Below are 16,451 nucleotides of genomic sequence, written 5' to 3' on the forward strand. Positions count from 1 at the left end.
GACAACTAGGTGGGAAGGTGAGGAAGAATGAACATGGACAACACAGATGCCAAGTTATGGTAAGTACGTAACTCTAAATCTGATGTTGTCCTTTTCATTCTTCCTCACAAAGGAGTCAGAGTCACCAGCTATGTAACTCTCGGGAGGCCCTCAAGGAAGGACATGCCAGAGCATTGTTGAACCAAAAGAAACTCTGCCTCCGGAAACAAAGTCTAATCTGTAATGTGTGACAAAGGTATGAGTCTGGACCAAGTGGCTGCAGTACAGAGATCATAATGGAAGTTCTTGAGGAAAAGGCACATAAAGTAGCCATGGATCTAGTGAAATGAGCTCTAGGACGATGAGACAATTCCAAACCTTTTTCAGAATAAATCAAAGAGATACAATCAGTAATCCACTTGGCCAGAGTAATTTTAGAAATTGCCTGACCAAAGCAGTTAGGTGAGGAAGACTGAGCTGATCAGACTTTCTGTACTATTTTGTTCTGTGAAGAAAAAAAAATGCAATTGTCTGTGAACATAAAGAAGGTGAAGCATATATTTGCCCTTATTAGTAAAGTTCAGAAGGAAAACTGGCAGTTGAATGGACTGATTAATGTTCGTCTCTGTAGCCACTTTGGACAGAAAGTAAGGTAAGGGTAAATATAAGGGGGCTTAGCCGATAAGGCTTGGAGCTCAGAAATTCTTTTAGCTGAAGTGATAGCTACTAAAAAGATTGTTTTCCAAGAAAGAAAGAAACTTCATATCACATTTGTCTGCTGGTTCAAAGGGTTTCTGAGTTAATCCCCCAAAGGACCATAGTCATATCCCAAGAAGGAGAGGGATCTGTAAAGTGGAGTTCTGAGAAGGAAAACTCCCTTCATGAAAGCTTTACATAACCTGGAAGATTGCAAAGAGAATGATTCATTTCCTGTGTGGAAGTTGGAAATGGCAGCCAAATGAAGTTTAATAGAAGAAAAACTAGTCCCTTCCTTAAAAAAAGTAGTGAGAAAAAGAAGGATGGCCAAAGTAGGTCCTGAAAAGGGGTCAATATTCTGTTTGGAAGCCCATACAGAGAACCTTTTCCATTTGCTTCTGTAAACCTTCTTAGTGGAGGCCTTCTGGGAGGCCAAGATAACTGAGGAAGCAAGACTGGACTGTCTGACTGTTACTGGAAGTGGAGGAAACCATGCGGTCAGTTTGACTGAGTAGAGACTGGAATGCTGGATTCCTGATGGATGAGAAAGGAGATCCTGAGTGGGTTTCAGTATCCATGGAGAATATTTCAAGTGAGAGCAGAGGAAGGGGAACCATACCTGTTGAGGCCAGAAGGGGGGAATGAGGATGAATGAGCTCTTCAGCCTGCTTGCTTTCTGTAAGAAGTTTGGAATCAGAGGAAGAGGAGGATAGGCATAAAGGAGACACATGGGCCAATTGTGAATCAGAGCATGCCTCAGTGACTCCCCTGGAGGGGGGATCAGAGCGAAGTACTTGCTGTACTTGTTGTTGAGGGGAGAAGCAAATAGGTCACAGCAAGGCTGGTCCCAGTAGCTGAAGATCATATTCCCTACTGTTTGACTGAGGGACTACTCGTGCAGAATCACAATGGACCTGCTGAGTCTGTCTGCCAGTAGTTTTCCCCAGTATGTTCATTGCAATGAGAAAACGGTCTGAAGAGATCATCCATTCCCAGACCCTCATGGCCTCTCTGCACTGTGGGTAGGAATTGGTTTCTTCTTGTTTGTTGATGTACCAAACTACTGACATGTCTATGTGGGCTGCAATAGTCCCCAGAGGGAGAACGTCCTGAAAGGCTTGCAACATTAGAAGGACTGATCTCCAGGACATGGATATGCAAACTTGGTCTCCGAGGGGGACAACGTACCTTGGACCATCTTTCCCATGAAATGCCCCCCCCCCACCCCAGTAGGGAAACATCCATGGTCATTGGCGATTGGGGGAGGAAGAGAGAACGGCCTGCCCAGAAACAGGTCATTTCACTGAGTGCGCCAGCAAACATGAAGTTTGCAAACTGGAGTGAGTTTTATGAGAAATTTTAGAGGTTGGTAAAGAACTGACCACTGTACTGCCACTGTCTGTTGAAGGATTTGCATAAAGAATCTTGCTAGAGGAACTAGAAGAATGTCAGCTGACAGTGACCAAGGAACTTGTAGCACTAGTTTTGCTGGAGGGGACGGACAAGATGGTATTCACACTTTCTCAATGACGTGATGCGATGAAGAGGTAATGAAGCCACTTGAGATGGTATTCATTTGAGTTGCTATAAATTCTAGAGTCTGTACAGGAGTAAGATATGATTTGGCAATGTTTATTGAAATAACTAAGGAGCTGAAGATCGGAAGAAAGTGATCCCTGGCTTGAAGAAGTTGATGCCTGGTTGGGGCAGTGAGGAGCCAGTCGTAGAGATAGGAACATGCTTGCAATCTTTTTAGTCTCAAGTGAGCTCCCATGACTGCCATGCATTTGGTGAACACCTTGGGGTTGTGGTGAGTCCAAAGGGCAGTGCTCTGAATTGGCAATGATTGGATTCCAGCCAAAAGCACATACGTCTCCTGGAGAACCTGTCTATTTTGATGTCATAGTACACATCTTGGAGGTCTAGAGAGCACATCCAATCGTCCTTGCAGAGAAGAGGCATAATGGACTGAACTGTAACCATCCGGAACTTTGACTTCTTTACATACTGATTCAAATTGCTTAGATCCAGAACTGGTCTTAGGTTCCATGTTTTCTTTGGCACTAAAAAGAAGCAGGAGTAAGTTCCAAATCTTATTTGTTTGGGTGAGACATCCCAGAAGACTTTTTGTAGCAGCTTTTGAATTTCTTGAGCTGCATATTTCTTCTGAATGGGTGTAACATTGGGGATTTTCTTCCTTTAGACAGGAGGTGGAAGGGGAAAGGGCATGTAGTAACCTCTGAATATTATTCTTAGCATCCATGCATTTTTTTGTGATATTTGTCCAGCCATGCAGGTGCAAGGAAAAAAGACCTCCCACTCTGACTACCTCCAGAGGTGGACAGTCAGGCAACACTTCAGGATAGGGCCTATTAGAAAACGTGTCTCTGAAGCCCTGGTGTTATGAACCCCCTCTGCCTCTGGGGTGATGTCTGACATTGAAACCTCCTCCTCCTCTGCCTCTGGAGGAAGTATCCCCGTGCAAGTCCTAAAAAGGTCCCGGAGATTTTTGGACCACATTTTCTTACCCCCTCACTGGTTCCTATAGAATGTACGTTGAAGGGTAAAAAATTTGATTTCAATGGCAGACAGGGTCTTTCCCTCCTGCTCGCTGTGGGTGAGCGTATCTTTCACTGATGGCCCAAACAAGAAGGAGCCATCAAAAGGGACACTTACAAAAGATGCCGTGAAGGGTTCCGCAAAGTCACACAGCCTCATCCAGGTATGTCTCCTAATGGCTATGCCTGAACCAACTGCTTGTGAGGCACCCTCCGCTGTATGAGAGATCAGCCTCAATGATGAATTGACAATGGACAGAGTGGCCAGTTAAGAAGAAAACTTGACAGCCTCCGCAGACATGGAATTAGAGAGTTTGAAAGTTCCTTGATCAAATCTCTCTGTAGGTGAATAAAATGTGTCGGGTAACTTAACGATCTCAATGCGAATGAAATAAAAAGGTGGAAACTAAAGTAATAAGAAATGTGAGTAAAGTATTTGACAGAATACAATACAAGGAATTATGCAGTACATTAAGACATTATAGTGCAAGTCATAAATAAGAAAAGTTATAATATCAGTTTATTAAAATAATAATATAAGAATATTATATGGATGGCTAAGTAAAGAAATAAGAACAGAGTATAGGATAAGTCGGGGTTGTCCAGCAAGCAGTATCTTATTTGCATTTGTTGTAATGTGATTGCAAATGAAATGAATAGAGAATTGAAAATGACAAGGTCTAGGATGATAGCGGGAGTATACATCCCAATTATTCTTACTTACGTAGATGATAAAGTTTTAATTACTAAAAATAAGAAATGGATGGAACAAGAAAATTGAAAATTAAGTAAGTATTTAAATATGATGGGCTTATGTATTAATAAAGACACAAGTAAAAGAACTGGATTTTTGGGTGAATTAGAAGGTATTCACTTTAACGATGAAAAGACAGATATCTTGGGAATAACATTTGGAATAAACATGGAGAGAAATGCAATGCGAGAGACTTGTACATAAACTGAAGGAAATATGTATATTTTGTATATCATGTAGAATGTCATATAAGAAAAAAGTATAAATTCTATTCTTTTGGGTTAAGATAATCTATTTAGCAAGCATATATGTGATTCCATCTAAGTATCTGGTTTCCTCCCACATTCCAAAGACATGCAGTAGGTGGACTGGACACTCTAAATTGGCCGTAAATGAGTGTGCGCGAGCGAGTGGTACGAATGAACTACCATGACAGGGCTAGCCATCCAGCGGTGTAAACTTCAGCTTGAGATGATAGTTGCTGATGAAGCGACACCCCGACTCTATATGCAAAATGGCAAAAAGGGGTTGAGGATCATGGATGAAAAATAATGGGGTCAAGGCTAAATCCTGTAAGGAGAGGAATTTTGTATGTCAAGGAAGGAGGAGGATTAGGGTTACTCAAGCCTATAATTCATGCAATGTCTGAATTTTTATAAAATGCTGATATGATTAAAAGAAGAAAAAAGGAATTTAGTAAAAGATATAAAGAAATTCAAATTTAGAGATGTTTGGGGAAAAATAAGATATTGGAAGTGATGGACGAACAATGCAAATTATGATATTAACGAATATCAGAATAAATTATTATGGAAATTTAAAATAGAAAATGTAGAAAAAAATTAGAAAAGCATGGTACTCAAATGAAAAAAGAAATACAATTAAAACAAGGCTCGAATGTAAAAATTTCATGTGGAGACTGACAATAAGTAAACTGCCTGTTAAAGCAAATATGCCCTACAAAAGGATTCAGGAGAGGATATAAAATTATTGTAGAGAAGTTGAAACAACGGAACATGTTTTTTGGGGTTTTTTTTGATTGCATAAGAATGAGAAAATTGTGGGAGAAATTATTTGAAATTAACATATTGGAAGATTTTAAAACTGTAAATGATACAGATATGAATATGACAGAATATGGGTACTATGATAAAAAAGGTGAAAGAAATTGATAAAACACTGTTTTATGGGTGGTATGGAATGAAAGATTGAATTAAATAAAATAAATAGGAAATGGGTATTATCTGAAATTTTGAAGAAGATACGTTTTTTGGTTGTGGAAAAAAGGGTAGGGGCAATAACTGAAATACATGAAGTTATATTGTGCTGCAACGTAAGATGTAATCAACTGTAAATAATGGGGTCTATATTACAAGCTCGACTGTTTACGTGATCGAACACCTAAACACTGAACTTGTAATATCGAAAGCAAAAAACAGTGAATGGCTGTTTTAACACAGGAAAATATTTCCTTTGGCCGTTCGCCAGATTTTGCTATTTTGTCTACTGTAGAGCGATCTCGGAGTTGGTATATTTAGGTAGGGAGTGGGGGGGGGGCACAGCCCCCCATGTGGTGGGGCGAAGCCCCTCACCTAGTTTGGGTATAAAGTTATTTTTTTTATTTTCATGGCCAACGGATGTCTTTCCCTGAGGCATTTAATGGTTTTAGGTTCGATATTGCAAGTCTATGTTTAGGTGTTCGATCACCTAAACATTCGATCTTGTAATATAGACTCTAAATAATGTATACAGTGTAAATAGTGTATATAACTTGCTCTAATTAATAATAAAGAACTCCTACTCCTTTTGTGAGGGGGAACATTTTTGCTGCTGCATTTCTTGCTTCTGTTCCTTGTGCAGAGGCAGACAGGAGAAGCTGTGCAGTAACAGGCAGAGAAGAGAGTTGTTCTGTTGGTGATAGCAGTGAGGTTCCGTCAGGTTGTCAGAAAACTGTTGAAAAGTGAGTAGACAGTGCAAATAGTCAGCATCTAGCTAACTTTAAACCTCAGGATTCTGAAGAAATTGTTCTGACTGAAATTGCTTCTGGAGGTTTGCCTCACAAAATACTAATCGATTTATTGAACAAAGGTGATTCTGGAGAAGAGTCTGAGGCTTTGTAATCAGATATGATGGAAAAAGTTTTTGGAATGGACAGGGAGTTGGGTGAGAAAGAAATGACTCGTGAGTCAGATGGACATAAGGTTACAGGTGGGGCACAATCTGGAAGAATGTGTGCTGATGCAGTTGGAGGAACACAAGGTACTGTTAATAAAAATGTTTAGATAATAAGAAATAATAGATATTTTGTGCGTGATAACTTAGTGTTACCTTTGGGTTTTAAAGCAAAAGACGTTAGATCTTTGATTCACTTGGGGAAAGACATTTTGTGACTTAACATGAGAGACTAAAGACTTAATGGAGAGACTTTTGCTCAATTGTGAAAAAAAGGGCTGTTACCATGGAATGAATTTATATTTTCCAGGCAAGTGACACAATTAATATTAATTCAATTTTGTACTGATGAAACAGTTAAAAGATGTGAACTAGTCCGTTACTTTAAAGTCTGAGGTTAATACAGGATTAGAAATGACACAAGACACCAAGGCTCAAACTTAACAATTTATTAAGCAAAAATTCACTAGATAAACAGAAAAAGACTAATAAATCATGTACTTACAAGCATATGCATAAACAAAATCTTCTTTGCCACTGATAGGGAGACTTCAATCCTATCCAGTGCAGCTATCTATACAGTCAAGGCAAGGCCAACACTGGTAAAATGGCTCTAAGCTCAGTTCAGGCTGGTACTGTGATCAAATCCAGATGATGATGATTTCCATTTTAGACTTTGAGCTTTTTATAGTCTTGAACAAACAACAGGGTCAATAGGTTCAACTAATGACATATTGATCACAAGCTCATCATGAGTTGATGGAATATTTTAGAAAATTACAGATCATTTCCTAAGTTGCAAACAAGTCTCGTAATGTCTGGTCTTATGCCTTACTTCTCTTTTTCAAAGAACAGTTAGCTCACAAACTTGTTATATAGTTCCTCCTTGAAATCCCCATATTCTGGTAAACATTTTTTAAGCTGACAAACAACTTACAGGTCAACAAAAGTTCAGTTATACCAGTAATCAGTGAGCAAGGCCTGCTCTTAGGCATATTGTATTGCTACAATATTAGCATATTAGCAGCATATAGTGAGGTAGTAGCATGTCAGATCTGGCAATAATCAATCTAGCAATAATAAAACATACACAGTGATATGTGGCTCGAGGCATAACAAAACCATGGTAGACTGTATGGATCCGTCACATGATGTTAACATTTATTTTTATGTATATGTTATTCAGTTTCTGTTATTGTGAAAGTTAAAGATGAGAGGAGTTATTTAGAATACTGGCTGGGAAGTGGATGTTATGTTAAAAAATGAAAAAAATGTGATAAAACATTTGAGTATTTTATATGTAGATGATAATAAGAGAACAATTAGGTATATAGGACAGCCAAAAATATTTTTTTTGTGGGAATTTCAATCATCTAAAAAAAACAAGTGCACAAAAATAAGATGTAATCAAAGTGGGGGGGGTCATATAACGAACAAGTGTAAAAAAGAATATAGACTATGTAAAAGTGAAGGGCATTTTGTTTTGATTGTAAAAAGAATAAGCAACATAATGTTGGACAGGATGAGGAAGAAAGTATCATAATGTCTGAAAGTATTAAGGAAGTAAGGGGAAAAAGTGTTAGTGAAAAACAGGACAAAGTAATAAAAGATAACTTAGACAAAATTTTATATTTCATTATGATGAAGGTAACCTTACTGAGTGTTGAAAATGTAGACGAAAGTAAGTCAGATATTTATGAAGGAAGTGTAAAGGATGTTAGGAAAAGATACTGGAGTAGTATTAGGGTAGGGTTGAGGAAGAGAAGATTTAAAAACACATCACAAAAGATTAGAAAGATAAGGAGTAGTTGTGTTTCAGTTACCAATAATAGTGAAACATCAAATTCTGAGGATCAAAGTAAGGCTGTAAATAAACTCTGAAAAAATTTCAACTGGGGAAAGATTAAAAAATAAGAAACTGAAATTTTAAAATACTTCCCCTTAAAAAAATACTTTTAAAGTGCTTTACTTTAATGTGAATAGTATTATTAATATTTTGAGAAGGAAAGGGATACTGGAATGGTGTGCTAAATGTGATGCAGATATTATAATTATAGAATGTCTATGATTATCCTGACAAGTAAAGAAAGACTGCAAACAGAAAAATTGTGGGGTAGAAAATAATATGGAATTTAGGATATAAATGTTGTTCTGGAATTGGCTGTATTATGTGAAAAAAAACAGTAAACACATTTGATGTAACATTAATAATTGATGGGAAGGCTAACTACTGTGGATGTGAGGTAGAGAGAATGTTTATAGAATTGGAGCATTTTATGCATATACAAATGGCAAGGTAAGAGAAAATTTGTTTCATTAAATATTACATTATGTGGTGTTTAATATGAAAATTATTACTGAACAGGACTTTAATTTTGAATTAAGGGGAAAATGCACAAGGAAAGGGAAAGATTTTATCACTTGTACTTTTTTGTTAATGTGGCAAGTTAGCTTTGGGAAATAAAAATCAGTAGCTATGGGAAATAAAAATCAATGGACTTATAAAAGAGGGGCAATTGGATCTAAAACTGATTATTCTGTACTACTGTAATGTTTGGATGTAGGAGATGGTAATACAGTAGAGACAGTTTTTCAGATCATTTAGCACTACTGATGGAGGTGATGGAAGACAGGGAGTATATTAACATATGAAAGGGAATAAAAAGAATAAATGAAAAGGTATGGGATGAATTTGCAAGAGTGGGAAGCTTTGTAGTTATGTAGGGATCATATAACTGTGAAGGACTTTTATAAACATTGGGATGAATGGTAGATTGAATTTAAAAATAAACATTTTATCAATAGCAGGGTGATCTACGAAAGGAGGAGAAAGTAAAGTATGGAAAGATGTATAGGAATGTATTGGAAAATTTAGAGATAAAGAAAAGGAAACATTATGATACGGAAAGGGAAAAACATAAAAGGACTTGAGAAACAAATTAGGACATTAATGTTTAAGCAGAGATTATTTACAACGAAGAAGGGAGGAGATGTCTGCAAATTTAAAATAGTAAAGGAGGATATCAGTATAATGAGGGAAATGGAAAATGTAAAAGGACACGTAAAAGAATGCAAGTGTAAATTATAGGAGTATTGTAGTATATCATGTAGAAAATATGTATAGGAGGGAAAAAGAATGAAAATAAAGAACAGAAAGTAAAAAAGATTAGTAAAGGAAGAATTTGAAATAAATTACTATTAGTGAATTGGATGAAGCAAATGTTGAATCAGTATCAGGTCCAGAAGGTATTGGGTAGGAAACGTACAAGAAATTAAGGGATTGGCAAAGAGAGCGCTTTGTAAATGTCTTGAGTGAATTTTTGAAAGAAGGGTTTGTTTATGAAGAGTTATGTCATGGAATGTTAACATTTCCATGTAAGAAAGATAAAAAGAATGAAGTAAAAAATTGCAAAACTATCACATTAAATAATACAGATAATAACATTTTTATGAGAATAATACAGAGGAGAATGAAAGGAAGGAAGGAAGGAGGACATTATGGAAGAAAGTATATATGGTATAAAAGGGAAGGGATGCCAGGAATTATTAGTGGTTTGAGAAATTGTGAATGACATTACAAGTAAAAGGGAAGATGTGAAACTTATGGGTAGGTGATATCAGTAAGGCATCTGATACAACAGGACATGATACTTTGTGGAGCATTATGGGAAGGTATGGAATCATGAATTGGCTAGCATCATACCAGAAAGATGTCTTTTCTCATTTCGTAAAGGGAAAAACTTAGGTTCTTGTTTTAATCATTACAAACATTCCCATGGCAGTAGACAGTCGCAGACACTACAGACTACTTTGACTGGTGAACCTTTGACCGGTTGTTTTCCATGTGGCCATTGCGCCAATTGTGACAAAGTAAGCAAATCCAAACAATTTACCAGTAAGAATTGTGCTACGGTTTATGATCTGAACTTTTTTGCTAACTGCAGTAGTGACTGGTTGGTCTATTTGGCTACCTGCACTTGCAGATCTTTTTATGTTGGACAAACTTCATGTCCCCTTAGACCAAGAATATCCGAACATGTCAGCAATATCAAAAACAAAAAAGTTAACAATGCCTTATACAAACATTATTTGGTACACAAAACTGCAATTTTCTTTTATGGTTATTGATGTTATCAAAGGTAACAAACTTAACAAAACAGGTTGGCATTCTATTCTAAATTCCAAAGAAATGAAGTGGATTGTCAAATTGGGTGGATCATTCCCACCTGGTCTAAATGAACAATTTTAGAATGAACCAATGATCTTTCAGATGGGTGTATTTAAACAGCAACAATTGATCATTTTATTCTACACTGAGGAAGGCTGTGCTTTTGTCCGGCCGAAACTGGTTTGGTTATTTGTTGTTTTTCATGACTTTTTAACAATAAAGTTCTTTCAGGTCACAGTTTGCTGGCTCATACGTTTTGTTTTTGGACTACTTGGTTGGAACCATGCAATTGCTCTCATGTAGGAGGTTTGTTTTAGAAGGTATGGAATAGTGAGGATGAGAAGACTGGACACGACCACCACAACGTATATAAAATCCAGTTTAATAGATAAAAATGAGCGCTTTCACATGCTCCACTGGCATGCTTCTTCAGACTTAACATACATTTGCTCCAAAAAACACTTAAATAATAAAGACTTGATTAGATAATTGATTAAATGTGCAACAGAAGGGTGGAGTTTCCACTTAAAGACAATGTCTTTGGGAGGCAGTACTAACTGCTCAAAAGAGAAAATACAATTTAATTAAAATGCAATGTATATAAAAACATGTTTTTATATAGTAACAAAACAAACAAAAGGACAAAAACAAAAATGTATACATCACCCATTCTGTAAAAGTCATTCTACAAAAAAGCTTCAAAAAAAGCTTATTGTAACATAGTACCTGTACCATTTATATTTCAGTGTGTATACATTCACTAAAATATATGTGAGCACTTATTCCTATCTGAAGCAACTTATTCCTGGAAAAACAGATATACCAGCAGCACAACTAAATATACAAAATGCATATGTATAATACAATAAACTAAAACTATGTGTAAGCATTTACTAAAATATATATTTATATATACCTAAAAGTATACGTGTAACTAATGACTTCTGGAATAATGCAAAAATACAGGAACGTGTATAAATAAATAAATAAATGAATAAAACAACAAACTACCAAGATGTAAAACCCAACATTCATTTAAAACGTCTATATATGTGTATGTCATCACCGAATGATCCCTATACACGTGCTTCAAGTATAGGTTTAATGCTGATACACTGATTGAGCCCCGGGTCCATATGAACTCTAAGCTTAAAGATCCAACTGAGCTCTATAGATTCCAAATGGTTTATATTATCACCACCCCTTCTACTCTTGGTAACCATCTGTAGAACCCTGAACCTAAAAGTGTGGTCAGGGAATAGAATAACATGTCCGGCCAACTCATTTTCTGGATTTCTTTTCCTTATATCATATATGTGATTATACATACTATCTTTCAACCTTCTTGTTGTCATGCCTACATAAAATCTTGTACATTTTGTGCAGGTGGCTAAGTAAATTAGATTCTTACTATCACATGAGTCATGAAACCTAGGGATGAACTCATAATCAATAGTAGGATGAGCAAACAGTGAAAATGTTATAAACTGGGAAGATGATGACAATAAGAAAAGGGGATAAAGATTATTTAAATGGAAAAAAATTAAAATTTATCGATATATATATATATATATATATATATATATATATATATATATATATTTTTTAAATATAAAATAGTAGTTAAACTCCGGAAAAAAGTTGTGTGAAGAAATGTTTTGAGAATATTAATGATGTAAACAATACATATATGAATATGATTATGAATGGCTAGTATAAAAAACAAGAAGAAAGAATATGTAAGAAGGGTAGACCAGAATTTATTTTATGTAATATAGGTTATTTGGAATGAAAATTTGAATGAAATATTGTTTAATGGGAAAGGGATTTTAGCAGATACATTGTAAAAAATAAGATTATGGTTATGAAAGGAGGAGTGGGGGTCAGTTATGACAAAATAATGATGATGATGATGGTTGTGATGATTTGAGGTACTGCCAGCTACGCCAGGAAAATTAGGGCAGTTGATGTGTAATATATGCCAGCACAGCCAGCTGGAATTTTGTAAAGAATTATGTGTTATTTGTATATCAAACTGATTTGTACAGATGCTTGTATTGAAAATATATTTATACAGCTGCTTGTGTTAAAAATGTACCAACAGTATGGCTTGCTGGACAGAGGAAGAAATATACATCTACTATTGTAACTGTTAAAATGTATACACTGTAACAGAGGATAACAGAAGAGAAGGGGTTATCAATCCATCTGACTTTCAAAAATAGTTTGAAATTAAATTAAGCGGCTTAGGCCATAAAGATTGTATCGTACAGTACTCAATGCAGCCACAGTCAAAAAGTTTGTATTAGGAAGCTTTCTGTATTTTCTTTGGAGTGAACTAACTGGTACTCTGGAAGGGTGGAGGTCTGAAATTGTTTTATGACTTCCAGAAGCAGCAAAAGATCTTAGCAAGCTGTATGTGTGTGTATTATTGACATATATGTGCTAAATCCTGGCAGCTTCTGGCTAAGAGGGTAGCATGAGAACCAGAAGTCAGATGACCAGATGTATGTGATGTCATTCTGTAATCCATCACTAAAATGATATTTCAATAGTAGGTGAGACTGAAGTCTCAGAGCACTCTGTTTTTGCAACCTGACAAGGAAGGCCCTCTTCAGCTACTTCATCTTGCCTTGCTCTAGTAAGTGAACCAGGGAATAGTGATTTTTTTAGATCAGTCAGGAAAAAATAGTGAGATTAGTTAAGTACAGGTTTTCTGTATCTGTGTGAATCTATTATACTGTGTTATTTCAGTATTTCCTGTGATCTGAAACTCTGATGGTTATTGTAAATAAGTATTTAGTATTTTCATGCTTTTATTATTATTAAATATATATAAACTTTTCATTGTGGTTGGCCCTTTAGAGAATATTTTATACTTTGAGAGGACTTGTATCTATTTGTTGACGCTGCGGCAATGCCTGAAATCCTTACTGCTTTGGCCAAACACTACCATTTGTATTAATATTAATTTCACTCAGTATAACTGGGTTCCCTTGTAAGAGCCTTAGAGTAGCTGTAAAGTGCCTGGTGGCAGTAACAACCTTATAGTCTGGGCAGGAGGAAGTCATAGCTAGTAAATCTATGCAAGCCTTTCCCAGGTGTGTGTGAAAATCAAATCTCAGATTGTGTGTCAGCTGCTTGGAGCAAGGACACAAAGCACTGGTTTCACAGAGTGGTGGAGGAATTGGCTGAGGACTCAAATCTATAACTGTGCCAATGGGGAGTCTTATTTGGGATCTGGAGAGAGAGGGAAAACCAGCCCTCGGACTGAGTGTTTCCTGTGCGCGCTTAAGGGGGATTGTGCCTGATGCAGAGAGCTGCATCTAGAAGTACTGGGTGTATCCATTTTTGTTCAATGTGAACATCCCTCTCCAGTGTCAGTGGTGAGGATTCAGGCTCCTTGATTACTGGCCCAGTGTGGGGACTTTAAAATGGTATATAGGAATGTGTTGACATGTACCTGTAAATATCTATATTTTGTAAATATGTGAATAATGTTTTGTTTATGTTGCAAATTGAAGGACCCCTAGGTGCTGTGGGATCTTTTATAACCACCTGAGCTACCACCAACTCAAGGAGATGGGACCACGGTTTAATGTCTCATCTAACGGATGACACACACAGGAATGCAGCACCCCCTGGCAACGCAATGCAATGTTAGCAATCCAACTATCCTTTGCAGCAATAAAACGCTCAGTCTTCTGCACATAAGTGGAGTGTGCTACCTGTAGCACTACTGACACTATTCAATCCCACAGGCTTTTAGTATTAAAAGAAGTGTTAATCAGAAACTTGATCATAGCTAAATCCCTTAAGTATACTGTAAATACTAGGCAGAGATATGTGGGCTAATGGTTCCCCTGACTGTGAAGACTTGATGCAGCAGTTAAGTGCTTAGTAATTTTACTTGGCTCATGCTAAATGTGCCCAAGGACTATAACAAATTATTTAGAAAATGAAAATGTATTATTTAGCTAATGCATGGAACTGTTTTTTGTTCAATATATGCTTCATCTCCAACTCCCTCCACTACTACTGATCTTTCACTGGTTCCAGTGACATATTCAGTGTTCATTGATACTGCTACACTTTAATAAATTCTGTTTGGAAAAAAAGTGTCAATCTTCAACTGCTCTAAGCACTCACAATCCAGCTTAGTGCTTTTCTACAACTACATTGGTTTCCCAAGAAAAGTGAGCTGTGGCTGTAAGACTTATTAATGTTGACTAACTGAATGGAAAACTGTGCTTTGTATCACTAACACAATCACCAGACTATACATAGAGTCAAATATATAAGCATGATGCATTACTTCAGACAAATGACACAATTTCCTTTAGCTTAGGTCAGGGCATGGCTAACATTTTTTTCTTACTATTAAAAAGTGAAGGAACGTTTATTAAAGAAGGATCAACAGTCAGATCTGTGGTAATACTGCAACATAAACAAGTAACTCAATAAGGCATATGTCAATTTGTAAACTTGTACATCATAATTTCACAGTGAATTTCTGTGTGGAAACTCATTTTTTAATGCAATGAGGTTACTCACTTGCCGGAATGTGCTGTAATGACTATTGTCAAGTAAGATTTACAGTACAATTCTATCACAGCTGCAGATTTTCACATTGCATTTTGTAATTACTTCAGTACAACAATAACACGGGCAAAAAACTCATATTCTGTTAATATACAGACTTATACATACCTTTAATTGTGACAAAGTAGCCAGAACAAATGGTCTATAACCTTTAAACTCAGTGCATGGATTTCCTACAAGGAAGAGCTCTTGAAGATGAATGTTGTTTCTGAGAGATTCAACACTGGATAACTCCCCAACAAAATTAACAGTGAGGTCAAGTTTTTGCAAAGATTCACATCCTGATAAATAAAAGAAGCTAAATGTAATTTAGATGATGCGAAAGCATCACAACCAGACATACACCACATCTGGAAAATCAAAACAAATGTGCACTTCAAAACATACAGTATGGCTACACAAGAAAAATACAACATATCACAGCAAGTATTTATTAAAACAAGAAGTTAAAGTTATCTAGGGCTCTTACTTATTGGTTTACTTACCAGAAAAGAATATAGCACAAACGTAATACATATCAGCACAATGAACACATTGTTAAAAAATGTGGATATTCATATGATAGGGTTGTAGCCGAGATAACAACTAGTGCAGTTTCTCCTGACATTTTTCTAAACTGACTTATAAACTTCGTAGTGGCATTTAAAATGTTGACACAAATCAGACTTCAAATTATTTCCCTGTCCTTTATAACACCAAGATTACAATGTATGCATTTGCTGAGGACTTAAATATGTACTTTACGCTACCTCCTCAGACCTCATGAAAATCCTGTTCTATTGGCTCTTTCTCTAGATTTGCCGGCTATAAGCTTAACCCAGAGAAATCCTCAATCTTTACCCATCAATCATGCACATCAGTTAAACATTTTTCCTTTTCCAAAGGGAATTAAGTTAAACCACTCCTTGAAATACTTAGGAATCTATTTCCATCAAGATATTAAAATGTTTTATCAACACAATATTGTGAAACTCTGGTCCACTATACAACAAGATCTTCTTAGATGGAATAAACTTCAGCTCTCTCTTCTATCAAAAGTGGCCATTATCAAAACGAACATTCTTCCAAGACTGTTGTATGTCTTCAATGCCTCTAACCTTGTAGTCTATAATAAAATTTTTTAAACACTTAACTCTTCTTTATCAAAATTCATCTGGTTACCAAATTCAGTCAGAATCGCTTACAAAAATTAGTCTATCCTAAAGAGAAAGGAGGTCTTGGATTGCCTGACTTCAGACTCTACTATGACATAATTAACAGTAGTAGATAAGTCAGAATTTCAGAATATAACACAAGCAATAAGACCTGGGCTCCAACATGGGTGAAACTATTCTATAACTATATTAAAACCTACAGTATTAACCTTAGAGCTATTCCATTTCTTAATAACCACTATACAAAAACTCTTCCAGCACACTCAAGCTAACCAGTCCTTCAACACTTTACAACCGCTCCATCTTAACCCAGACCTTAAACTCAATAATATAATGCTCAACCTGAATGATTATCCCCTCTTAAAGGA

The 16,451-nt window shown here is 36.2% G+C and overlaps 1 protein-coding gene across 1 annotated transcript in view; it reads right to left on the reverse strand.

Moving 5' to 3' along the window:
• DNAAF11 (dynein axonemal assembly factor 11) overlaps window positions 1-16,451 on the reverse strand; it is a 1,372,540-nt gene that overhangs the window by 838,550 nt on the left and 517,539 nt on the right. Inside the window, exon 4 of the mRNA XM_044067052.1 lies at window positions 15,038-15,210. Coding sequence (XP_043922987.1) covers window positions 15,038-15,210 — 173 coding nt within the window. The remainder of the gene's footprint in view (window positions 1-15,037; window positions 15,211-16,451) is intronic.

This window comes from Protopterus annectens, chromosome 3.part1 (assembly GCF_019279795.1).
Source record: "Protopterus annectens isolate FY-2018-M chromosome 3.part1, PAN1.0, whole genome shotgun sequence".
NCBI lineage: Eukaryota > Metazoa > Chordata > Ceratodontiformes > Protopteridae > Protopterus > Protopterus annectens.